Source organism: Chroicocephalus ridibundus, chromosome 21 (genome assembly GCF_963924245.1).
Source record: "Chroicocephalus ridibundus chromosome 21, bChrRid1.1, whole genome shotgun sequence".
NCBI classification, from domain to species: Eukaryota; Metazoa; Chordata; class Aves; order Charadriiformes; family Laridae; genus Chroicocephalus; species Chroicocephalus ridibundus.
In genome coordinates, this window is record NC_086304.1 from 2074580 (window position 1) to 2098012 (window position 23433).

General features: G+C 67.7%; 2 protein-coding genes across 15 annotated transcripts in view; one reads left to right on the plus strand and one right to left on the minus strand.

The window, feature by feature from the left end:
- Positions 1–751: 751 nt before the first annotated feature.
- On the plus strand, positions 752–7034 carry LRRC71 (leucine rich repeat containing 71). Of its 3 annotated transcripts, none has more exons than XM_063357379.1 (16): positions 752–778; positions 2763–2876; positions 2975–3091; positions 3178–3335; positions 4079–4154; positions 4292–4366; positions 4491–4559; positions 4656–4815; positions 4912–4995; positions 5115–5201; positions 5304–5402; positions 5560–5599; positions 5686–5753; positions 5854–5953; positions 6051–6166; positions 6854–7034. In XM_063357379.1, exons 1-16 carry the CDS (start codon positions 756–758, stop codon positions 6968–6970), a joined length of 1503 nt encoding a protein of 500 aa, XP_063213449.1. In that variant the 5' UTR covers positions 752–755; the 3' UTR covers positions 6971–7034. The 3 variants fall into 3 exon arrangements, with proteins under 3 accessions (XP_063213449.1, XP_063213450.1, XP_063213452.1); XM_063357380.1 differs by having other exon boundaries at positions 4683–4815; XM_063357382.1 differs by having other exon boundaries at positions 3204–3335.
- A 446-nt stretch (positions 7035–7480) lies between these two features.
- Positions 7481–23433, minus strand: part of ARHGEF11 (Rho guanine nucleotide exchange factor 11) — a 28597-nt gene continuing 12644 nt past the window's right edge. For 2 of the 12 annotated variants that reach the window (XM_063357320.1, XM_063357316.1), the window contains 37 exons: positions 23346–23403; positions 22645–22823; positions 22440–22511; positions 22177–22296; positions 21876–21930; positions 21720–21796; positions 21101–21238; positions 20840–20914; positions 20462–20563; positions 19968–20066; positions 18760–18802; positions 18321–18417; positions 18068–18190; positions 17722–17745; positions 17166–17310; positions 16837–16933; positions 16303–16332; positions 15892–16018; positions 15574–15753; positions 15113–15160; positions 14423–14610; positions 14170–14316; positions 13624–13703; positions 13297–13422; positions 13085–13202; positions 12625–12803; positions 12458–12533; positions 12067–12234; positions 11826–11913; positions 11599–11700; positions 11235–11323; positions 10907–11143; positions 10499–10774; positions 9042–9134; positions 8350–8567; positions 8005–8194; positions 7481–7898 (listed from right to left, as the gene is read on the minus strand). In XM_063357320.1, coding sequence (XP_063213390.1) covers positions 7849–7898; positions 8005–8194; positions 8350–8567; positions 9042–9134; positions 10499–10774; positions 10907–11143; positions 11235–11323; positions 11599–11700; positions 11826–11913; positions 12067–12234; positions 12458–12533; positions 12625–12803; positions 13085–13202; positions 13297–13422; positions 13624–13703; positions 14170–14316; positions 14423–14610; positions 15113–15160; positions 15574–15753; positions 15892–16018; positions 16303–16332; positions 16837–16933; positions 17166–17310; positions 17722–17745; positions 18068–18190; positions 18321–18417; positions 18760–18802; positions 19968–20066; positions 20462–20563; positions 20840–20914; positions 21101–21238; positions 21720–21796; positions 21876–21930; positions 22177–22296; positions 22440–22511; positions 22645–22823; positions 23346–23403 — 4314 coding nt within the window. In that variant the 3' untranslated portion in view covers positions 7481–7848. Of the gene's footprint in view, positions 7899–8004; positions 8195–8349; positions 8568–9041; positions 9135–10498; positions 10775–10906; positions 11144–11234; positions 11324–11598; positions 11701–11825; positions 11914–12066; positions 12235–12457; positions 12534–12624; positions 12804–13084; positions 13203–13296; positions 13423–13623; positions 13704–14169; positions 14317–14422; positions 14611–15112; positions 15161–15573; positions 15790–15891; positions 16022–16302; positions 16333–16836; positions 16934–17165; positions 17311–17721; positions 17746–18067; positions 18191–18320; positions 18418–18759; positions 18803–19967; positions 20067–20461; positions 20564–20839; positions 20915–21100; positions 21239–21719; positions 21797–21875; positions 21931–22176; positions 22297–22439; positions 22512–22644; positions 22824–23345; positions 23404–23433 lie in introns of all 12 variants that reach the window. The other 10 variants (XM_063357314.1, XM_063357309.1, XM_063357321.1 and 7 more) reach the window with 8 other exon arrangements.

Genomic DNA, 23433 nt, shown 5'->3' on the forward strand with positions numbered 1-23433 from the left:
GCCCCAGTAAGGGCCCAGTAAAGTCACAGTAAAGGTCCAATGATGGCCCCAGTAAGGGCCCAGTGATTGACCCAGTAAGATCCAGTAAAAGTCCAATAATGGTCCCAGTAAGGACCCAGTGATGGGTCAGTGACAGCCCCAGTAAAGGTCCATTGAAGGCCCCAGTAAGAGCCCAGTGAATGTCCATTGATAGCCCCAGTAAGACCCAATGATGGCCCCAGTAAGGACCCAGTGATGGTCCGGTGACGGCCCCAGTAAAGGTCCATTGATGGCCCCAGTAAAGGTCCAATGATGGCCCCAGTAAGGGCCCAGTGAATGTCCACTGATGGCCCCAGTAAGACCCAGTAAAGGTCCAGTGACAGCCCCAGTAAACGTGCAGTGATGGCCCCAGTGAGCGCGCAGTAAAGTCTCTTGATGGCCCCAGTAAAGGTCCAGTGATGCTCCCAGTAAGGGTCCAGCGATCGACCCAGTAAGATCCAGTAAAGGTCCATTGCTGTTCCCACTAAAGGTCCATTGATGGCCCCAGTAAAGGTCCACTGATGGTCCCAGTAAAGGTCCAATGATGGCCCCAGTAATGGCCTAGTTACGGCCCAGTTACAGCCCAGCGCTCCCAGTGCCGCCTCCCAGTGCCCGGACGCTCCTGCCGTGGGCGGGGCCGTGGTGGAAGCCCCGCCCCCGGCCCCGCCCCCTCCAGCCCGGCCCCGCCCCGCGCAGGCGCCGCCGCGCGCCAGGCCCCGCCCCTCGCGGCGCGGCCGATGCGTTGCCCGGGGGACAGAGGGTACGGGCGGGCTGGGACCCCCCCGGGGAGACCCCCACAGCGACCCCCATCGCCCCCCCCCCGGCCCCGGGACCCCCCCGGCACCCAGGGCTGGGACCCGCACCCCGGGGAGACCCCCCCAGGGACCCCCATGGGCCCCTCCTCGGCCCCGGGACCCCCCCCCAGGGACCCCCTGGCCCCAGGACCCCCCCGGGACGCAGGGCTGGGACACCCCCCCCCCCGGGGAGACCCCCACAGGGACCCCCATCGCCCCCCCCCGGCCCCGGGACCCCCCCGGCACCCAGGGCTGGAACCCCCACCCCGGGGAGACCCCCACAGGGACCCCCATCGCCCCCCCCCCCCCCGGCCCCGGGACCCCCCCCAGGGCCCAGGGCTGGGACCCGCACCCCGGGGAGACCCCCACAGGGACCCCCATGGGCCCCTCCTCGGCCCCGGGACCCCCCCCCAGGGACCCCCTGGCCCCAGGACCCCCCCGGGACGCAGGGCTGGGACACACCCCCCCCGGGGAGACCCCCACAGGGACCCCCATCGGTCCCCCCGGCCCCGGGACCCCCCCCAGGGCCCAGGGCTGGGACCCCCACCCCGGGGAGACCCCCACAGGGACCCCCATGGGCCCCTCCTCGGCCCCGGGACCCCTCCCAGGACTCAGGGCTGGGACCCCCCCCCCCAGGGACCCCCTGGCCCCAGGACCCCCTCGGGACACAGGGCTGGGACACCCCCCCCCGGGGAGACCCCCACAGGGACCCCCATGGCTCCCCCTGGCCCTTGGACACCCTCCTCGATACGGCCCAGGCCTGGGACCCTCCCCGGGGAGATCCCCGTGGCCCCCCCAGCCCCGGGACCCCCCCGGGACCCACGGCTGGGAGCCCCCCTCCCCCCGGGGAGACCCCCACAGGGACCCTTATGGCCCCCCCCGGCCCCTCGACACCTCCCCCCTCTCCCCACAGGGCCCCCTCAGCTTTAGGACCTCCCCCCCCCGGGGAGGCCTCCATAGGGACCCCCATGGGGTCCCCCCAGCCCTGGGACTCCCCTGCACCCCTGTAGGGACCCATCGCCCCCCCCCAGCCCTGGGACCCCCCTCACCCACATAGGGACCCCCACAGGGTCCCCCCCCAGCCCTGGGACCCCTCCATGAAGACCCCTATAGGGCCCCCCCATTGGGCCCCCCTTCCACTGAGACACCCCTTTCCCCTTCCAGGGACCCCCCCATAGGGACCCCACAGCCAAGAGACCCACCCCCATAGGGCCCCTTATCTCTGGGACCCCCATAGACTCCTGGGACCCCCCCCAACCACATAGGGACCCCCATAGGGCCCGCACCCCTGGGACACCCTCCATAGGGGCCTGGGATCCCCCCCATATAGGGACCCCCCCCATATAGGGACCCCCCATAGGGACCTGTGACCTCCCACACACCCACCCAGGGACCCCCATAGGACCCTAGGACCCACCCCAACCACACAGGGACCCCCATAGGGCCCCCACCCTTGGGACCCCCCCCATATAGGGACCCCCATAGGGCCCTGGGACAGCCCCCCACCCACACAGAGACCCCCCATAGGACCCTCACAGGCCCTGGGACCCCAATAGGCCCTGGGACCCCCCCAACCACATAGAGACCCCCACAGGACCCTGGGACCCCCCCTAACTACATAGGGACCCCCCCCCTTGGGACCCCTTCCCAATAGGGCCCTGGGATCCCCCCCATATAGGGACCCCCACAGGGCCCTGGGACCCCCCGCAACTGCATAGGGTCCCCCACCCCTGGGACCCCCCCCCCATAGGGCCCTGGGACTCCCCCATATACGGCTCCCCCCCCCATATAGGGACCTCCATAGCGCCCTGGGACCCCCAACCTCACAGGGACCCCACTGGGACCCCCTCACCCAGCAACGCTGGGGGGGGGGGGGCTGGGTGGCGGGCAGGGCCAGCCGTGGGGCCGGTGGGTGCCGGGGGGCGCTGAGCCCCTTCCCCCCCACCCCAGTGCCCGTCCCCCCCCCACACCAGCTGGGGGCCATGAGGCGTCGGGGGGAGCGGGCGAAGGCGGCGGCGGAGGAGGAGGTGAAGAGCGTGGGGAGGAAGGCCGAGCAGGGCGCAGGTGAGCCCCCCGGCACAACAGGGGGGTGGGGGGGGGTCTGGGGGGTCATGTCACCCCCCCGCCATGTCCCCCCCCCCGCCTCCAACTCCTGCCCGCAGAGGAGTACCAGTGCACCGGCCTCCTGGAGCAGGATTTCCCCGAGCTCTGCGCCCGCGCCGGCATCGCCGCCGTCCCCAAAGTCACCCCCCGGCCGGCCCCGAGCTTCCCTGCGGATGGTGAGCGGGGACTGGGTGTGGGCGAGGGGCGGGGGGGAGATGACAGTGGGGGGATGACACCCCCCACCCCCCCCCCCTCCACCCAGGACCCAGCCTGGTCCCCGTCCCGCAGAGGAGCCGGCTGAGCCGCCGCTGCCGGAGGTGTTGGCCGCCATCGAGCGTAAATTCGGCTCCTTCCAGCCCCGCATCCAAGTGGAGAGGGACCACGGCGACCCCCAGAGCGTCCGCGCCGTCTTCCTGCGAGGTGGGTCCTGGGGAGCCCTAGGCTCCCGGCCCGGCCCCCCCCGCCACCCCCCCCAGCACCCAGGGATGAGGAGCCCTTGGAAATCACCCCGCGGGATCCGGGGAATGGCCGGAACTAACCCCCCTTGGCCCCGCAGCCTGGGCTGCATCCCCAGCAGCGTGGGCAGGGGTGCGAGGGGGGGGATTCTGCCCCTCTGCTCCCCTCGGGGGAGACCCCCCTGCAGTGCTGCCTCCAGCTCCGGGGCCTCGGCACAGGAGAGACACGGAGCTGTGGGAGCGGGGCCGGAGGAGGCCCCGGAGCTGCTGGGAGGGCTGGAGCCCCTCTGCTGGGAGGACAGGCTGAGAGAGCTGGGGGGGGTCAGCCTGGAGAAGAGAAGGCTCCGCGGAGACCTTGGAGCCCCTTCCAGTCCCTCAAGGGGCTCCGGGAAAGCTGGGGAGGGACTCTGGAGCAGGGAGGGGAGCCACGGGACGTTGGGAATGGGTTGAAACCAAAAGAGGGGAGATTGAGATGAGATGTGGGGAAGAAATTCCTTCTTCCGAGGGCGGTGAGCCCCTGGCCCAGGTTGCCCAGAGAAGCTGTGGCTGCCCCATCCCTGGAGGGGTTCAAGGCCAGGTTGGACGGGGCTTTGGGCAACTTGGGCTAGTGGGAAGTGTCCCATGGACGAAATGGTCCTCAAGGTCTTTTCCACCCCAAACCATTCCCCGATTCCCGTCACCCCCCCTTGACCCCGCTCTCTCCGGCAGGCTGGAAGATGGAGGAGGACAGGCTGGGGGTCCTGAGCCGCTGCTTGCCCACCCTGGCCGGCCTGCGGGCACTGCAGTGAGTTGGGGGCGTGAGGGGGGGACGGACACAGGCAGGAACACCCCCCCCCCCCCGAGATGCCGGCGCGTCCCCTCCCCGACGGCGGGTCCTGATGCCGCTCCGTGTGTGTCCTGTCCCCCCCCCAAACCCCGCAGCCTCTGGAAGGTCGGGCTGACGGAGCAGCTGCTCCCGGCGCTGGCGGCACTGCTGGCACGCTGCCCCCGCCTGCGGTACGCGGGCGCTCCCTCGTTAGCAGCGCTAATTATGAAATTGGGGTGGGGGTGGGGGGTGCCAGGGAGGATCATTAATACCATCCCGGGGTGGGGGGGGGTGTGTGCGTGTTTTCCTCCGCAGGACGCTCAGCCTGGAGGGGAGCCCCTTGCCCGAACTCGCCTTCCCGACGCTGATGGGGAGCGACAGCGCGTGAGTGGGAGCCGGAGCGAGCCCTGTTGAGCCGGGACCCACACGGGACCCCCCAGTGACCCCCCCCGTCCCATCCCGTCCCTTCCCGTCCCGCAGGCTGACCCACCTCTCGCTGCGCAACAGCGGCGTGGGGGACGCGGGCGCCCGGCGCGTGGGGCAGAGCCTGGCCGCCCTCGGCTCCTCCAACCGCGGCCTCGTCTCCCTCGTCCTCAGCTTCAACCGCATCTCGGACCTGGGAGCCGGCTACATCGCCCAGGTGGGCATGGCGGGGGGTGGGGGGCGGAAAATGATGGGGGGGGGGGGGGGATGGGGGGCCACCGCTGGGTGCCCAGCACCCGTCTCGTCCCTCCAGGGCTTGCGCTTGAACCGCTCCCTGCTCTCCCTGTCCCTGGCCAACAACGACATCGGCGACACGGGGGCCACCAGGTTGGCGGAGGTGGGTGCCCCCCCCCCACCCCCTGTTAACCCCCCCCGCCCATCACCACCCTGGCAATGGGGTGCGGGGGCCGGACCCTGCCCTGACCCCCCCTCCCTACCCATCCCGCTGCCCCCCAGGTGCTGGGGCCCTTCGCCCTGACCCACGCCGAGGTGGTGGAGCGGAGGCGGCTGCTCTTAGCGGAGGCGCTGGGACGCACCCTCACGGTGAGACGCCCCCCGCCCCCCCGTCCCTTCCCCACCACCAGGGAAGAAAGGCCGGAGGGTCCCGGGTGGGTCCCGGCACCCTGAGCCCCCCCTCCCAAGCAGATCCCAAAAGACAGCGAGGGTCAGAGCGAGCAGCGCTCCAGCCTGGCCCCCGACAAGCTGCTGCCGGCCAAATACGGCAAAACCCCCGCCAAGAAGAAGGTGAGGAGGCAAGCGGGGACCGGGGTGGGGGGGGAAGCCCCCCCCACCCCCCAGGTGTCCCCAGTCTTTGGGGGGCAGGCGGCGCCCTCGGCGTGCCTCAGTTTCCCCACCCATCCCGCTTGGGAGGGGTGGGCGAGCGCTGCCCTGGTTATTGCAGGAGTCGCTGCGGAAGGAGGAGACGCGGCAGCCCAAGAAGCGTGAGTGAGGGGCCGGGGGGGCGCTGGGGGGGCACAGGGTTGGGGGGTTGCTCAGCTCCCTCCCTTCTGCTCTCCCCTCCCTGCAGCGCCGGAGCCCAGAGCCGCCCGTGGCAGGGACGCCAAAGCGAGCGGGCAGGAGAAGCCGAGCCCGGAGGTGGGGGGACGCCGCGGGGGGGGGAGCAGGGAGGTGGTCCCCAACCCTGGTGTCCCGCACTCCCTCATGGCCTGTCCCCCCACCCTCCCCCGGCATCCAGGCGGCAGATCCGGCCCATCCGCTGCTGGAGGAGGCCAGGCAGGAGCAGGGCAGCGTCATCCTGCCGGGGAACCGGGCGCTCCTCAACCTCAACCTGACCCGTGAGTGAGGCGGGGGGGGGGACTTGGCCCCACCTTCCCCTGTCGTCCCCCCCACCACCACCACCAACTTGTCCCCGACTCCCCTGTCCCCCCGCAGACAACCGCATCACCCAGCGGGGCCTCGGCGCCTTCCTGGCAGCGCTGGAGGGGCAGCAGCGGGAGAAGAAGCCAAAGGTGCCGGGGCAGCAGGGGCTGCTGTGCCTCTCCCTGCAGGTGAGACGGGGCAGCCGTGGGGCTGGCATCACCGTGGGGCTGGCACTGCCATGGGGCTGGCACTGCCATGGGGCTGGCATCACCACTGGGCACACGACAATTCCATGGGGCTGGCACTGCCATGGGGCTGTCACTGCTATGGGGCTGGCATCGCCATGGGGCTGGCATCACCATGGGGCTCCTGGCAGGGCTGGCGCTGCCATGGGGCTGGCACTGCCATGGGGCTGGTAATGCCACAGGGCTCCTGGCAGGGCTGGCATTGCCAAGGGGCTGGCATCGCCATGGGGCTGGCATCACCATGGGGCTCCCGGCAGGGCTGGCATCACCATGGGGCATCTGGCAGGGCTGGCACTGCCATGGGGCTGGCACTGCCATGGGGCTGGCACTGCCACAGGGGTCCCGGCAGGGCTGACATCACCATGGGGCTGGCATTGCCATGGGGCTCCCAGCAGGGCCGGCACTGCTATGGGGCTGGCATTGACACAGGGCTCCCGGCAGGGCTAGCATCGCCATGGAGCTGGCACTGCCACAGGGGTCCCGGCAGGGCTGGCATTGCCATGGGGCTGGCATTGCCATGGGGCTGGCAATGCCACAGGGGTCCCAGCAGGGCTGGCATTGCCATGGGGCTGGCATTGCCATGGGGCTGGCATCGCAGGGGGGCACAGCCTGACGCCCGTTTCCCCGCAGAAGAACCGCATCCCTGCCCACAGCCCGGCCCTCGCGCGCCTCCGGGAGCTGCTGCCGCCGCAGGACGCCCCCCCCAGCGCCCCGTGCCAGGAGGAGCAGCAGGACCCGGGCACCTAACCGGGCACCCGGGGGGGGCGGGTGGGCAAAGGCCGGGGCGGGGGGGGGACCTTTTCTTTCCGAACCCAATGAAAATTCCGGGGCAAGGAAGAAAATACAGCGGATGGTCCAGCGGGGAACAGCAACCGGTCAGTCTTGGCTCTATTATATATAATATATATATCAGCCAGCCCAGCGCTGGCCTCGCCGCCACACCTTTTCGGGGGTGGGGGGGGGGGAGGAGAAGGGATTTTGGGGGAAGGGGGGGGACACGACACACGCGCCCCAGCCGTCGCCCCGGCTCCCCGGCCCCCTCCCCGGCCAGGGTCACCGATTGTCACCAGGCGGGGAGGACAGCCCGGTGCTCGGGGCGTCCCCCGCTGCCCCCCGGCTGTGGGGGGGGCCGGCGGTGGTTATTTACAGGAGGAAGGTGGCGGGGGTGGGGGGGGGTGGAAGGGTGTGTGTGGGTGGGGGGGCCACGTACGTACATATTTATAGGCAGCGGGGAGGGGGGGGCCGCAGCACGGAGAGGAACAGAACAAAGTGCATTTATACAGACTAGATCCAGCTCTCGCGGCCCGCTGGGGGGGGGACGGGACGTCGTGGGGGGGGGGGAACGACGCCGAGCCGGGGCTGCCATGCGAGGGGGTGAAGGGGGCAGGGGGGGGGGGGCCACCCATCTGCCGGCCCCGCCGGATCGTGCTCCCTCCTTCCAGCCGAAGCCCCCGGCAGTCCTAGGAGGTGGGGGCCGGGGGGGGGGCGCTCCAACGGCTGCCGGCACGGGGATGGGGGGGCACAGCGTTGGGGGGGGGGGGGGGGCTGTGGGGCAGCTCCCCGGCTTTGAGCGACCTTGGAGGGGGGGGGGAGACACCCCCCAAACTCCCCCCTCCCCACCGCGGCTAAAGGCCGGCGTCGCCAGCGGGGTCCTCGGCGAGGGGGGCTCTGGAGCCTGGAAAAGATGGGGAGAAGGGGGTGAGGGGGGCGTGGGGGGGGCGAGGGCATGGCGGGGGGGGGCGGGGGTGGGGGGGCGAGGACCGAATGGCGGTGGGTCTTACCTGGGGCGTTGGCGGCAGGACCCTGCAGGCTCCGGAGGGCGCGGGACAAAGGGCTGTCGCCGTCGGGGCTGGGGGGCGGCTGGGCCCAACCGTCCGTCTCCGGGGGGGCCGAGCCCCCCAGGGGGGTGACGTGGGTCGAGGAGCTGCGCCCCAGGGACCGCAGCAAGTCCCGGTGGGCCGTTTCCACAGCCTGGAGAGAGAAAGGGTGCCAGGGTGGGCGCAGGTCTGGGGTCGAGAGCCGTGTCCCCCTCTCCCTTCCATGACACCCTGATGGGATTTCCTCCCCCCCGCCCCCCCCCCCCCCCGCCCCAGTTTCCCCAGTTTGGGTGGGGGACGACGACTCACTTTCAGCCTGTTGAGCTTGAGCGTCAGCTGCTCGATGGTGCGAAAGATGAGGTCCACGTCGCGCAGGGGGGCGGGGGGGTCCGGGGACCCCTCGGTGGGGCTGGGCCGGGGGGGCGCCTCCTGCGGGGAGCCCCAGGGGGCGCTGGGGGGCGGCGCGGGGTGCGGGGGTCCCGCGGGCTGGGGGGGTGCCGTGGGCATGCTGACGTAGAAGTAGTTGCCTGAAGAGGGGATGAGCAGCGTCAGCGTGACAAGGGACCCGCTGGGGTGGCTGCCGGTGGCCCCCAGGGGGGGGGGTTTGCTGCCTGAGGTATCCCGTTCCCCCCGCCCCCCCCCACACGCAGGGGGTGGGGGGTTGGTGGCACTTCGTGGCAGGATCCGGCCACAAAAACGTTTCCAGATGGCTCTGGGTCACGGTGTCGGTGGCGCTGGGTGTCCTCGGCCATGGGGACAGTCCTTAGGGACATGGTGGCCCCCTCTAAGGACAGGTGTATCCCTCCCCCCGCCAAGGACAGGTCCTCCCAGGTGACACTGTCGTCCCCCCCCCCGCCAGGGACAGGTGTCCCCTTAGAGGACACGGCTCCCCTCGAGGGCCATAGGGCATCCCCTGAGGGGGGAGATGGGGGCCCTGGGGACATGGGGACCCCCGGCGGGGTCCGGGGAGGGGACTGGGGGGGGGGGGTGTGTCTCTTTACCATCTACATTAGCTCCGCCTCCTTCCTGCAGCTCAGTTTCTGATTGGCTGCCGCCTGGCGAGGGCGTGGCCTCCTTGGCACCCTCCGCCTGGGCTGCGCACCCCGAAAAGAGAGGGGGGGGCGGGGGGGGGGAAGAGGGAGGGGGTGAGCAGGCCCCGCCACCGGCACCCCGCCACCAGCATCCAGGAGCATCCAGCAGCATCCAGCATCCCACTATCGGCGTGCATCGGCATCCCAACACCAGCACCCACCACCTATCACCAGCACCCATCAGCACCCATCACCACCCATCACCATTACCCCATCACCAGCATCCCTCAGCACCCCATCACCAGCACCCCACCACCAGCACCCACCACCACCACCACCACCATCCATCAGCATCCCAAAACCAGCACCCCACCGCCAGCATCCATCACCAGCACCCACCAGCGCCCACCGTTAGCACACCAACACCAGCACCCACCAGCACCCAGCAGCACCCCATCACCAGCATCCACCACCAGCATCCCTCACCACCACCCCAATACCAGCATCCATCAGCATCCCACCACCAGCACCCCTCAGCATCCCACCATCAGCACCCACCACCAACATCCACCAGCATCCATCAGCATCCACCAGCATCCCAACACCAGCACCCATCAGCATCCCACCACCAGCGCCCCAATACCAGCATCCATCAGCACCCATCACCAGCACCCCAATACCAGTATCCCACCACCAGCACCCATCAGCGCCCACCATGAGCACCCCATCATCAGCATCCATCAGCACCCCACCACCAGCACCCACCAGCACCCATCAGCATCCTACCACCAGCATCCATCAGCAGCCATCAGCAAGCACCCCATCACCAGCACCCATCAGCACCCCACCACCAGCACCCATCAGCATCCTACCACCAGCACCCATCAGCACCCATCAGCAAGCACCCCATCACCAGCACCCATCAGCATCCTACCATCAGCACCCACTAGCACCCCACCAGCACTCCACCACCAACATCCCACCACCAGCATCCATCAGCACCCATCAGCAAGCACCCAATCACCAGTATCCATCAGCATCCCACCACCGGCACCCACCAGCATCCCAACACCAGCACCCATCAGCACCCGTCACCAGCACCCCTACACCAGCATCCCACCACCAGCACCCGCCAGCATCCCACCACCAGCACCCCAATACCAGTATCCCACCACCAGCACCCACCACCAAGCACCCCACCACCAGCACCCCTCATAGCCCCCCGTGCCCCCAGGGTGCAGACAGGAGGTGGAGGGGGGGGAGTTCACCCGCACCCCTTGGCCCCCCGCGCAGCCCCCGGCCCCGACGCAGCCAAGCGCGGAGCGAGACCCCCAGCGAGGGGCAGGTCAGGGAGCGGAGAGGGGTCCCCAGCGCCTGTCACCCCCCGCCCCGTGCCCGGCCGAGCGCCCTCCCCGTCACCCCTCTACCTTTCCGCACGACTTTGTAGCTGCTCGGCTCCTCGGCAGCCGGCCCCGGCTCCTCCGGCTCCCCCCGGCTCGACGGCGGCTTCGTGTCCTGGGTGGCGCTGGGGGGCTCCGCCAGCACCTCCTGGGAGGCCGAATCCTGACTGGAGAGCACCGAGTCCCAGGCCTGGCCGCCGCCGCCCCCCCCGATGACCGACGGCGTGGGCGTCAGGTCGTCCTCAGGCTCCGCGTCCCGGCAAGGCAGGAGCCTCCGGAGGATCAGGAGCCGCAGGTTCTCCACTGGGATGGGGAAGAAGAGGTGGTTTTGGGCTTCTGCGCCTCCACCCCCCTCGCCCCCCCCCCCCGGCTCCGGGGAGAGGTTGGCATGGCGGGGAGGGGGGGCTCCCCGCCGCAGCACCCCACGGCACTCACCATCTTCCAGCGCCGCCTCGGCCAGCCCCTCCGTGCCCAGGGCTCCCGGGAGCGGCAGACGCGTGGGGGGTCCCGGCCGCTGGGCTGGGGGGGTGTCATCCCCCCCCACGCCAGCTCCCGTGGGCAGCGGGGCTGCAGGCAGCTCTTCCTCCCCTTCCTCCACCTCGCTGCTCCCCGGCTCCTCCAGCAGCGCCGGGGGCTTCTCCCTGCCCAGGAGCGCGGTGGGATTGTCGTCCGCTGCGGGGAGAAGGGGAGAGCTCAGACCCACGTCCCCAGCCTGAAAAATGGAGGGGGGGGGCGCTGGGGAAGCGGTTGAGAGGGGGCTCACCTGAGGAGCAATCCTCTGTCTCTGCCTCCGCTCCGGAGCTGGCACCTCGGGACAGGATGGGGGACACATCAGGGTCCGGTAACACCAGGCTGCGAGGACAAGGAAGGGACATCAGGAGCCAGGGGCTCGGGGACAGTCCCCGCCCCAGCGCAGACCCTGCCGAAGCCCCCCCTCAGCAAGGTGCCAGGAAGCCTGGAACGCCCCCCCCCCCCAGGTCACCAGTGAGCAGGGAGGACCCCTGTCCCCATCCCAACCGCCCTCCGGAGAGACCCAGCAGCCTGCTGGCCTCGTCCCCCACTGCGGTGTCCACCAGCAGGGGACCGGGCTGGGGTCCCCGGCTCCCAGTAAGGGCTGGGCTGCTCACCCGGAGGGTGCCGCACGGGTGGGCTCCGGCGTCCGGCGCTTGGGGGGGAAAGTGGCATTCCTGGTGGCACTCTGCACCGCCTCCTCCAGCAGCTCCATCCACCTGCCCGGCCGAGAGCCCCTCCTCAGCTCCCCGAGGTCGGGGGGGTCTTTGCACCCCCAAGAGAAGCCCTCGCCCCGGGGGGGGCACTGCCCGTCGCTGCCAGCACCCGTCCCACCCAGCCTTACGTGTTTTTCTCGGAGGACGTCAGCGCCACCAGCTCATAGATCTGGGGTCCCAGCTCCGAGGTGCAGATGATGAAGAGGGCTCGTTTATCTGCCGGGGGGGGGGGTGATGGTGGTGGCCAACAGTGACGAGGAAGGGTCAAGAGCACGGCGAGGGCTTCAACCCGACCCCACCGTCACGCCTGTCACCAGCCCGGCCGCGGCGGGACGTGGCTGGAGGCCGTGGTAGGTTCTCCCTCCCTACCTGTGGCCACGGAGCGGATGAGCACCGAATTGAGCTTGAGGACGGGGCTGAAGGTCTGTTTGTTGTCCGAAGAGCCCAGCGCCGTCTTGCTGTGGCACTTGAGCACCAGTTTCTCGTCCTGCTTCTGCAGCAGCACCAGGAGGTCCTCCAGGAGCAGCACGTGCAGGTCTGGGGAGGGGGAGAGGAGACAAGAGAGCCGAGGTTCAGCCCGGGATGCCTTCGCAAGCCAGGTGGAAGCTCCCTCCTTGCAGCCAGGAGGGACGGTGGCCCCGCAGACGTGGCAAAGCCGGGGGCAAGGGGGTCCCTCTAACGCCGCTGGAGGGACAATGCCCAGGTCCTGGGGGACGCTGAGGCCGTGGTCCCGGTGCCGGGCGGTGGGGCAAGTCCGTACCCACAGTCTTGTCCTTGCCGATGCGCCAGGTGAGGGGCCCTTCGTGGATCATGCGCCGGGAGGTGAGGTCCAGGCTCTGCGGGAAGCCCAGGGCAGCGGTGAGCATAGGCCGGGGCCGCAGAGACCCCCCGCCAGCCCCCCCGGCACTGCCCGCCAGCCGGGACCACCTTGAACTCGGCAGCCAGGGGGTTGCTGGTCCTCTCCAGCGAGGTGGCATCCAGGCGTTTCTGGTAGCCCTCCAGCCGATGCCGGTTCTCCGCTCGTTTCACCGCCTCGTTCACGTACTTGAGGATGTCCCGGCACTGGTCCCGGGCTCGGCACAGCTTGTCGTGCTCCGAGGTGCCCGCTGGGATGGCAGTGAGGGGGTCAGTGGGGCACAAAACACCACCAATCCAGAGCTCCGAGATTTTCCCACCCCCCAGCACCCCGGCTCTTTCTGCTGGAAAGGCACCGCTTCCCCCCCCGCGCCGCCCTGGGATCGTGCTCTGGATGGCAACGGAGAGCCACCACCAGCCCCACGGCAGAAGCGATCGCCTCCTGCCAGCCGAAGGAGGTGGGAAGGCGCAGCCGAGCAAGCCTGGGGACAAGCAACCCCCCGCCCCCCGGTGTCCCCCCCCCAGCCCCTACCCTCGGTGTGTTTGATGATGTTCTCCAGCAGCAGCGGGTACTTGGTCAGGCGCTGCATTTCGGAGATGATCAAGTCCTTCAGCTGCAGGCGCCGGCACTGCGGATTGCTTTCTGCTTCCTAGGGGGGAGGGAAGAGGGGAAAAATCCCGAGGTGGGATTTAGGGAAACCAGGGGAGCAGCGGGGCGAGGAACAGCCCGGGAGAGGGCCAAACCTGCATGAAGATCTGGAAACGGGTCTCCTTGCGCTGCTTGGTTTTGATCAGCTCTAGGGCGATGGACTGGTAAGAGCAGAAGTCAGCAGCCACTTGCTGGATTTCCTCTTTAGCCAGGCCGTCGAACTGGGGCCGGGGGGGAGAACTGGGCTCAGGCACCCCCCAGGCTTGGCCCTGAGGCTCCCCGAGCCCCTCTGCCACAACCAGAGGACAGCGTGACAGTGGCGTCACCTCCACCTCCCCTTAAAGATGTCAACCCTCCACGCTGGAGGACCAGAAGATGCCCCCCGGGGGCTCTACCACCCCTGTCCCCCCGCCCCCCCTTACCCGAGACAGCATGAGATCCCCAATTTCTTTGATGATTGGTCCTTCTTCCCGGAGCTTCTTCATGGATTCGGAAAGAGAATCTGAACGAGGAGGGGAGAGACGAGACAGGACTCACGTCAACGGGACACCGGGGTCACCCGCCACTCGTCCGTGAGCTGAGCCGCCCGCCCCAGAGGGTCCCTGCCGCCTCCCCGGCAGGAGGGGACGAGAGCCAGGGGGGCTTCCATTGCTGCGGCGTGGCAAGGAGTGTGACACTGAAAGCCTCTCCCCAAAGCGTGCTAACGCCAAGGGCTGGCTACACACCAAGCGTCCCAGACACGGGCAATTGGCAGAGCCCAGAAAAAATCAGGCTCTGGATCGCTCCCAGGAGAGGGAAAGGAGAGGCCGGGGTGGCGAGATGGCACGATGCCCTCGGCAGGGCTGGTCCGAACGGTGGGTGGCCACGCAGGAGCTCCGGGCGGCCTTGGGCCACCTGGGCCACTCTCTGCTCCCACTCTCGGGGAATATTTCCAGGGGAGAGCGGGATGCAAGTGGGAAGAGGCTTACTGTGGATTTCTATCAGGTCAGGGAGGTTGGGGAAGAGGAGCGCCAGCTCTTCCCGGGATAGCAGGCCCTCCTTCTTCATCCGCTGGTAAAAGAGGAGGTCGAGGACTCGGAGGATGCGGAGGTGAGACCCTTCGGTGGCAAAGAGCTCTGTGCGAAAGGCGCAGGGGTGGAGAAGTGGCCGGGGGAGCCCCGCGGCGCTGGGGCACGCTGCCGGGGTGTCCCTGGCGTCCCCGGGGTGGCCGGTGCTCCTTACCGTTGATCACCTCTTGCCGATCGATCTCCTTCTGCGGCAGGTTGGCCACCAGCTCCCGGCTGACCGTGTGCTGCCAGTTCTGGGAGTCCAGCTCGGGTTCCAGGTCGGAAAGCTGGCCCTGCTCGTCCTCCAGGAGATGGGGCAGGAAAGGATCCACGCCGAACCCCAGGTTGGGCGACTCGATGCTCCTGGGAGGGTGAAAGGCGGCGGTGGGAGTACTCTGCAGCCACCCGCCTCCAGCCAGCCCACCCCGCGGCGCTCCCAGTACAGCCAATATCTACCTGGGCCCTATTTCGGCTTGAACCCGGGGCCTTCAGCACAAGAAGTACAAGCCTCTGACTCTTGAGCTAAAAGACTAGGTCCCCCAGCAGACATCTATATAGGTCCTTTAAGCTCCTGCATGAGACACAAGGGAACAGAGGTGCCCCCTCGCCCCAGGAGGATGGAGAACTAACGGGGGACGCCCTCCCGGGGCAGCCCTGGCCATCGCCTCCCCTTGTGCTCCCTCACGGCTCGCTTACGGGGAGGGAAAAGCTAGGAAGGCGCAAGATGGAACCCCCTCTGAGCCCCAAAGCCGGGGCACAGCCCCGGCGCACCCCTACAGTGACCCTCCTGCTCTGAAGGAAAACTGGCCCCGGGGACGCGGGGCGGCGCGGTAGAGACGGCGGAGAGCGAGGCCGGGCCACTCACCTGCGTCCCATCTTCGGCGTGTACGGGGGGGTGGGATTTTCCAGCGACCTGGGGAGGGATGGGACAGTCACTCTCACGTCCCGACGTCCCGACCCCCCCCTTCTTCCCATCACCGCACCCCGTGGGGCAGCACCCAGCAGCGGTTCTGTAAGCCCCTCCAGACGTGGGTCCGGTGAGAGGGGTTTGGGGCACAAATGGGGATTAAAGCCCAATTGTCTCTGTTTGCCCCGGGCAAACGCTGGCCCAGGAGGCTCTGCTGGCCACTGGGGGGCCAGGAGCGCCCCGCTCTGCCTGGCTGGGGCTCGGCCTTGACCCACGGGTTTAGCAAAAGCTTTCCCATGAGACAGCGTCTCAGCCCAAGGGATTTTCAGATCCCCAGCCATCCCAGCTCCCCTTTGAAGCCAAACATGCCCAGGAGAACCCAGGTCCTCCCAGTGTGGGGCTCGGGCGGCGTCTCCCACCTTGTGGACAGGCTGGAAGCGGAAGATGACGCCGACTGGTGAAGCCTCGTGGCCTCGGCTGCGGCATCCATGTCCACATCGCTACGGGACCGAGGCACATTTTCCGCTTTCCGGGATTTCTTCATCTCCTCCCGGCCCTTCAAGCTCTCCGAGCGGCCCAGCTTGACCTCAGCGCGGGAGCTGCGGCAGGGGGACAAAGCCGAGGCCAGGCTGAGCCTGGTGGGACAGGCAGGGCCATCCCCCCGCATGCAGAAAACTGCGGTGGGAGCCCCAAAAAACAGGGGCTGACGATGCCCCTCCCGCATCCCCCTGCTCTACCTGTCCGACTCCAGCAGGTCCTCGGGGAAGCTGCCCGTGGAGAGACGCTGGGCGCCGGGCTCCTGGCTCTCGTAATGCTGGTTGTTCTCAAAGTGCTGGATGATGTTCCTCACATTGCCGGGTTTGACTGCTGGGGCGAAAGCAAGGAAAGAATCCCGGTGAGACCGGACTGGGAATGGTTGGGTCGGGGTGGTGTGGGGGGAGATGCTGGTGCTGCCGCCCACGTTGCGGCACCACGGCTTCAACCGTCTGGCCGGCAGAGCTCCGGCCATCTCCCGGACCCCACGGCACCCATCTGAGCCCACCCCAACGGCCGGTGCAACGACAGTGGGGTAGCTTGAGGGCTGGGGGGGGGGCAAAATCAAACGAAGCGCATGAGGTGAATGGCAAACAAAAGAAGAGGCCTTTTACCTTCAACGGGGGACAAAGGGACATGAAATGCTGAAAGGAAAAAAACAAAAATGAGATGTCAAATCAATCCTGCGTTTTGGCAACGGAGGAGGCAAAGAGGTAACGGTGTGAGCGAACGGCATGAGAACTCAAAGCAGAAGCGGGGGGGGGATGAGGAAGGCAGGCACGCACACGGGTACACACGTGTACGCACACGGGTACAGGCTCGCTCTCCGCTGCCTCAGCCCCCCAGGAGCTGTGGCGCTTTTCAGAGGCAGCGAGCAGCCTGCGAGCACGGGGCAGACGAGATAAATTTGGGGGAGAGCTCAGCTCTGCTCCCTTCCCACATGCGGGAGCACCGACAGCGGAGACAAGAGGTTTCCCACGCGTGGCTGGAGGAGGGCAGAGGGTGGCTGATGCCAAGTGCCTGCTACCGGGTGAACGGGAGTCCCACGGGTGCCAAAGGCCACCCGACGGCCCCGGGCACGCAGACGGCTGCAGGTGTCCTCCAGGCAGCAGGGTGGGTACAGCACCCCAGAAGGTTCCGGTACTCACTGCTCTGGGAGGAGATTTTGGGCTTCCCAATGTACTTGAGGATGGGGTTGCGCTTCTTGTCTTCCATAGCATCCTTTTCCTTCTTCGCGCTGCCGCTCTGTTGGGACACCCGAGAGGAGCACTGGATAAAAACACACGTCCCCGCGCGGCTCCCCGGGGCGTCCCCAACCTTCACGGCGCTGGCTGAATAAGCCGTCGGGGAAGGGATGGGGCTGGGATCTGGCGCTAAGCAGCTCTCCAAGGCAACGGCGGGGAGATGGAGATCTCTGGAGAACCCCCTCCCTGGGTCACCTCAAAAGAACCTGGCCCCAGGGCAGAGAGCCACCCACCTTCTTGGTCTTGGGGAAGAAGGGCAGCCACTTGTCCCTGTCCGGGAGGGACTGTGCCTTCTCGCTGGTGCCGGCCACCCGGGGCTCCCGGCTGCGGATGCCTGTGTGGTTCATATACGTGCTGAGGGCAAAGGCCATGGGAGAGCTGGAAGAGAGGAGAGCGTGAGGCTGGAGATCCGACACCAGGACAGGGCACCGCAGGAGGCGAGGGGGGAGGCCGGGACATCCCCCGGGGCGCTGCGGGGAGAGGATGCCCAGGTTGGGACGCGGGGCAAGTGAGAAGGGAGGAAAGGCGAGAAGCAGTTCAAGAGGGTGAGCTGAGGCTGGCAGGGGGCTGCAGGCAGGACCCCGAGGAGGAGGGCTGCCCCAGGACCCCAAGGTGTATGTCCCCCCTTCCCCAGGGCCAGCCCGAGAGCCCACGGGCACGGGCAGAGGGTGCCAGAGGCCAGCACGGGATGGGGATGCTCCTGCGGCTCCTCTCCTTTTGCCTCCTCAGCTAACGACTGGAAGGCAGTCGCATCTGGACGTGCTCCCCCCACGCCCCGGGGCCACTCACCTTCTGTCCTCCTCATATTTTGACCTGGAGAGAGAGAGAGAGAGACAGAGAGGGATAAAAGAGCTTGTTTGGAACAGGCTCCTCTACTCAGCCCCCAGGCAGGGCGCTCGCAGCGCCGAGCCCTCCGTCCCACCCTGCCCCTCACCGCACCCACCGCCTGCTCCAAACTCCCCTTCCCACCTCCAACACCAAACGTGCGGATCAAGCAGGATGGAGGAGCAGAGCCAAGCCCGTCTCCGATCCCCTTCCCCGCACCCTCCCCCCAAATCCAGGCAGAGAGGCGCTCCCCGACGGTCAGGGCAGGGCAGGGCAGGGCAGGGCGCCTCCATGGCAGCCTGGCACTCACAGTATATCGCCCAGCTGGGCCAGCTGCTTCTCGGCCACTTGCCGCTCTTTCTGGGGGTCCCCGTCCAGGTCCAAGAGGTCGTTCTCCCCGTACAGGCTCCCCAGGCCCATGGTGCGCTTTGTTCTGCGGAGGACAAGGGTCAGAGCCATGAGCACGGCCACCGGCCACCCGCTGCCGGGACAAACCCCGTGCGGCTGGCAGCACGGGCAGGATCCCACCGAGCTCCGCGGGGCAGCCGGGGCAGCTGCCTTACCTGTAGTCCTGGATCTGTTCCTGTATCTCGGGCATCACCATCTCCTGAGCTTCAAAGAGGGCGGCTCGGACATCGTCCCCATTCCGCAGGCGAGTCTCTGGGGACGGGAGAGGAGATTTGGTGTCACCAGGCACGCTCAGCATGCAAGGAAGGGCACAAGGCATCTCCTGGCAGCCCCAAGTCCTTGGGCAGAGCAGGGCAGGCGGGGAGACCTCTCTGCTGGCCCCCTCCTGCCAGAGCGCAGCCCCCTTGCCAGCTGGTTTCCAGGCTGGGACAACCAGTCTCCCATTTTGCACACCCAAGCTGAGACATCTGCCCATAACAAGACCCCTGGGACCACCGGGACCGAGCCGGGGAAGAACTCAGGAGCCCCAGTCCCAAACCTTGGCACATCCTCTCTGGAAAGAGCCCGCACGCGGCCTGGGAGCCCCTCACTCACCGATCTCGGCCAGGAGTTGCTCAGACACTTTCACTCGGAGCGGCTGGGGAGGGAAGGCAGAAGAGAAGAGGGGCTCAGCACTGGTTCACCTTCCCCGCGCAGCGAACGGGGCTGGAAGGAGCTGGGGACCCGGCGCCTACGCCAGAGCCACCCTCCAGCCAGCGTGGAGGGGGTGCCCCACGCTCCCGCACCGTCGTCCTGCAGCCTGAGAGCTGGGGACGTCACACACCAAGCACCCAACACGCAACACACCCCCAACCCCCCCGGCAAGGGGTCCCCGCTCCCTGCGGGGGGATGCTGGGCTCCAGGAACACTAACGGGAGCACCCGGAGCCCCGTCCTCGCTGCCGGGACCCTCCTCTCCTGCCTGAGCCCAGCTTCCAGGCACCGGGGCGGCTGCGGTTGTGCAACACGGGGGTGCACGCCTTGCGCAACTGCTCGCACCCATGCGAAGGAACCAACAGCAACAAAGCGCTGTCGGCGGCAAAAACACCATTAAAAATGCCTCCCCACACCAGGGACACGACATCCAAGGCTGGCTTCCCAGGTGATCCCCTGCAGGGACAAGGATTCACAGAATCGCACGGTACCGCAGACTGGCCGGGGTTGGGAAGGACCTTTAGAGATCACCTCGTCCCACCCCCTGCCAGAGCAGGGTCACCCAGAGCAGGTCGCGCAGGGTCGCGTCCAGGAGGGTTCGGAATATCCCCAGAGAAGGAGACTCTGGGACCCTCAAAGAAGTTTTTCCTCATATTCAGACGAACCGTAATATTCCAGTTTGTGCCCGCTGCCCCTCGTCCTGTCCCCGGGCACCACTGGAAGGAGCCCGGCCCCATCCTCTCGCCCCCCGCCCTTTAGCTCTCGCTGAGCGTCGAGGAGATCCCCTCTCAGCCTGCTCTTCTCCAGCTGAACAGCCCCAGGGCTCCGGCCTTTCCCCAGCACGGAGATGCTCCAGTCCCTCATCATCCTCGCGGCCTCCGCTGGACTCTCCCCAGCAGTTCCCCGTCCTTCTGCAACTGGGGAGCCCAGCACCGGACCCAGCGCTGCAGCTGTGGCCTCCCCAGGGCAGAGCCGAGGGGGACAATGACCTCCCTCGTCCTCTTTTTAACGCACCCCAGGCCACCATTGGCCTTCCTGGCCACGAGGGCACGTCGCTGGCTCACGGGCAATGATCTTCTGTGCCAGCTCACAGCCGAGTCCTGCCCTTACCGCGTTCCTGTCCAAGAAGATGTTCCAGATGTCCTTCCCCAAGACCCGGGAATCCTTGGCGGTGGTCTGCTGGCAAACGTCCGTGCATAAGTAGAAGAGCTGCAAAGAGGGGAGAGAGAGGAGGTGGGCAGCGAGGGAGGAGGGGGGTTTAGAAGCCGGGAGGTGAAAAGCTCAGTAAAGCGGAGCCCGTAGGGCCACGAAACAGGAAACCATCGCCGGGGTCCGGGGAGGGCAGCACCCCAGGAAGGGGAGGAAGTGTAACCCTGCGCTGTTTCCCTCTCACGAGCGCACACAAGCTGTGGGAAGGGCTGGCTGGCAGCAGGCAGCCGGTGGCAGGCAGCTGCCTACGCTTCAGGCAGCCTCCAGAAGAGCTCTGCCCACGGGCTCGGCAAACCAGCACCACCCTGCCCTCAGCCGGAGGAGGGGACGCTGTCAAATACGCCACATCCCCCGCTCCTGCCCGGCTTGGTCGGTGACGCCGGCGGGTCCCTTACCAGGGGGCTGGGATCTGCCTGGGAGAGGATGTAGCGCAAGAAGACCCCCAGATGCGCCGGCCGGGATTTCAGCTTGCCCAGGTCCTGGAAGAGGGAGTCGCACTGCACAGAGAAGGCAGCGGAGGAGAAAGAGCCAGTTAGGAAGGAAAGGAATGAACTCCTCCGGATCAGGCCCACCCCACAGCTTAGCACCGCGGTAAATCTTCAGCTCCCACATCCCTTTCCTCTCCCCAGCCCAGCACTCGCCTCCCCCGGATCAGCCCGGCCCTGGATGTCCCCTGGGAGGATTTCTAAATGCGGGGCCACAAAGGGACCCACGGTGGAGGGGGACAGCCCTGTCCCCTGAGGAGAGGGGACAAAACCCCAGAACACCGTTACCTCGTTATTGAAATATCCTGGGTCACAATCCTCCTCCGGCCCGATGATGAGGGGTCGTCCTGTCCGGTCCGACCCCTGCCAGGGAAAGGGGGACAGAGTTAGGAGCCAGGTGCCGGACTTTGGGGTGGACGCCTTCACCCCCCCTGCAGCATCCCACCCCGCCAGCTTCCGAAGGAGCCTCGGAACACATCTGACGGGGTCGAGCAGCCATCAGACACCCCTAGCCGTGCAGCCAGACCCCCCCACCCGGCCCCAGCCCACCTGCTCGGCCGAGGGGGCGAAGGGGGTGTCGGAGCCCTGCCGGCGATGGTGCTGGAAGAGGCGGGCGGTGATGACCGGGGAGGTTCGCGGGCTGTCCAGGCCGTGGTCGGAGAGGACGGAGTTGCGGTTCAGGGACATCTGTTTGGGTCGGCAGCATGGGCGTCAGGGGACGCGGGGCGCGGGGACGGCCAGGATCCATGCTGGGGGCTGCCACCGCCGCTCCCCCACCCGGCAGAGGCACTTGGGGCTGTCTCGAGAGCAGCTCCCAGGTGGGAGACCATAAAGGGAGACGGGCCCAGGGAACTTGGAAACCACAAAACCCCTCCGGGGCCATTAGAAACACTTAAAAATTAGGACCAGAAGCCGGGAATTGCGGGGTACCCTCCATTTTGGGGCAGTCATGCCAGGCTAAGCATTGCAAGCCCAAGAAATTGAGAGCCAAGACCGCCTTACAAGAAATTCAGCTTCTTCCGATGGCAAACAACTAATCGCGATTGCAACGGCAGGTCCTCGCTTCCTCAGGAAGCACGAACCCATCCATCCGGGTTTTTCTCCCCGCTCCCAGGAGCCAGCAGAAGCTGGGGTGGGCTCCCCACGGCCGCAGTAACCCCGTTCTCACCTCGCTCACGGAGGGGAACCGCTCCGTCCCGGACTCCAACCCGCTGTCACCGTCCTGCGAGTCCAGGGAGAGGCGTCCTGGGAGGAGAGGAGAGACTGACCCGCGCGTTCAGGAGACGGGGACGCGGGGACGGTCCCAGCCGCCGGCACGACTCACCTTCCATCACCCTGAAACCGGCCGAGCTGGAGTCGCTGCACAGCCGCCCCGAATCCTGCAAGGAGAGGAGGTGCGTCGGAGCGGTGGGATGTTCCCTGGCCTGTGGGGACACCCGGGCACAGGGATGAGCCAGCCACAGCAGCTCCCACCGCAGCAGGTTTTGGAAACCAGGGATGTCTCCACCGCTGTGCCCCCACCTCGGGTCTCCCCAGGCTCCAGCCAGGCTCGGAGGGAGCTGAGAGGGTGGCAGGAACCCCCCCTGCCCCCGCCAAGCGGTGGTAACCCCCCTAATTTCACGTACCATGGAGCCACCAGTCTCCTGGAGGATTTTGAGCTGCAGCTGGCTGACCCGCCGGCGCGCCCCCTCGATCTGCTCCTCCACCGCGGTGGCAGGGTTTCGGCTGTACGCCTCGTAGAAACGCTGAGCGGAGAGACGAGAGGGGACGCTCACACCAGTCCCAACCCAGTAAGCCCCATCCCGCCGCCCACGAGGAAACGGGGCCGAGCAGGTCGGCGGGACGATGGGCTGAAGCCGCAGCTCAGGGAGCCGTGCCGCTGCCGTACCTGTAACTCTGCCTCCTCCTGCCGCAGCATGTTCCGGAGAATCTGCGTCGCGTGCTTCTGGACTTCGGGGTCCTGCAATTTGGGAGGGATGCAAAGAGGGCTCTGAGCTTCGCCTTCCTCCTGCCCACCCTGCCGGGCGGTGGGGGGGACGCAGCAGGGTGACAGGGTGGGGGTAGGGGTGGGGGAGCACCGCAGGGTCTGCTACCTGCAGGGGCTTGGGGTCGGTGATGCGCTGCGGCGGAGGGAGCGGCGGCGGGGGAGGCGGTGGGGGGCAGGCAGGGGTGACGCGGGGAGCCCCCGCCGTGCTCACGTCTTGCTGAGAACCGGAGAGCCCCACCGAAGGAGGGGGAGAGCCCAGGAGGGTGAGAGCGACGTAGGCGCCGGCTGGAAAAATACAGGAGGGGGAAAAAGAGGACGAGAAAGACTTGTATTATTCACTCTCTCAGCCTAAAATATCCGACGGGGACCACGGCGTCGGGGTGGGCACGTCCCTGTCCCTGTAAGCAGCGAGGCCACCTCTGCCACGGCGGGTGCTGGCCCAGCCTGGAAAGACTCACTGGAAGGACTGAGACGGATTTTCCCATTTTTTCCCCAAGAATCAACCTGCCCTTGGGTGGGATCCTGTGGCCTCCCAGGCTGGGGAGCAATGAGGCGCCCCTCTCCGCGCTGCGAGGCTTGTAAACACTGATTTGTCTTTTTAGGACCCTGCTACGGGGCAGACCGTCACCCTGCGGGTGCAAGAGGCGGGAGGCTGGCTGCCACCAATGTCCCCAATGCCCAATAGTCCACAGTGGCTCGGGCACGATGGAGTGGGATGGCCGGGAAGAGCAGCCGGACCATGGGGAGCGGGGCTGTCGGTCACCCGGGACGAGAAGGAGCCGCCGCAGCTCCCTGGCCCATACTCACACTTGATTAACTTCACCACTTCCAGGTGGGAGCTGTTGGTCACCATCGTGCCGTTCACCTGGGAGAGGAGACAGGGGGTCAGACAGGC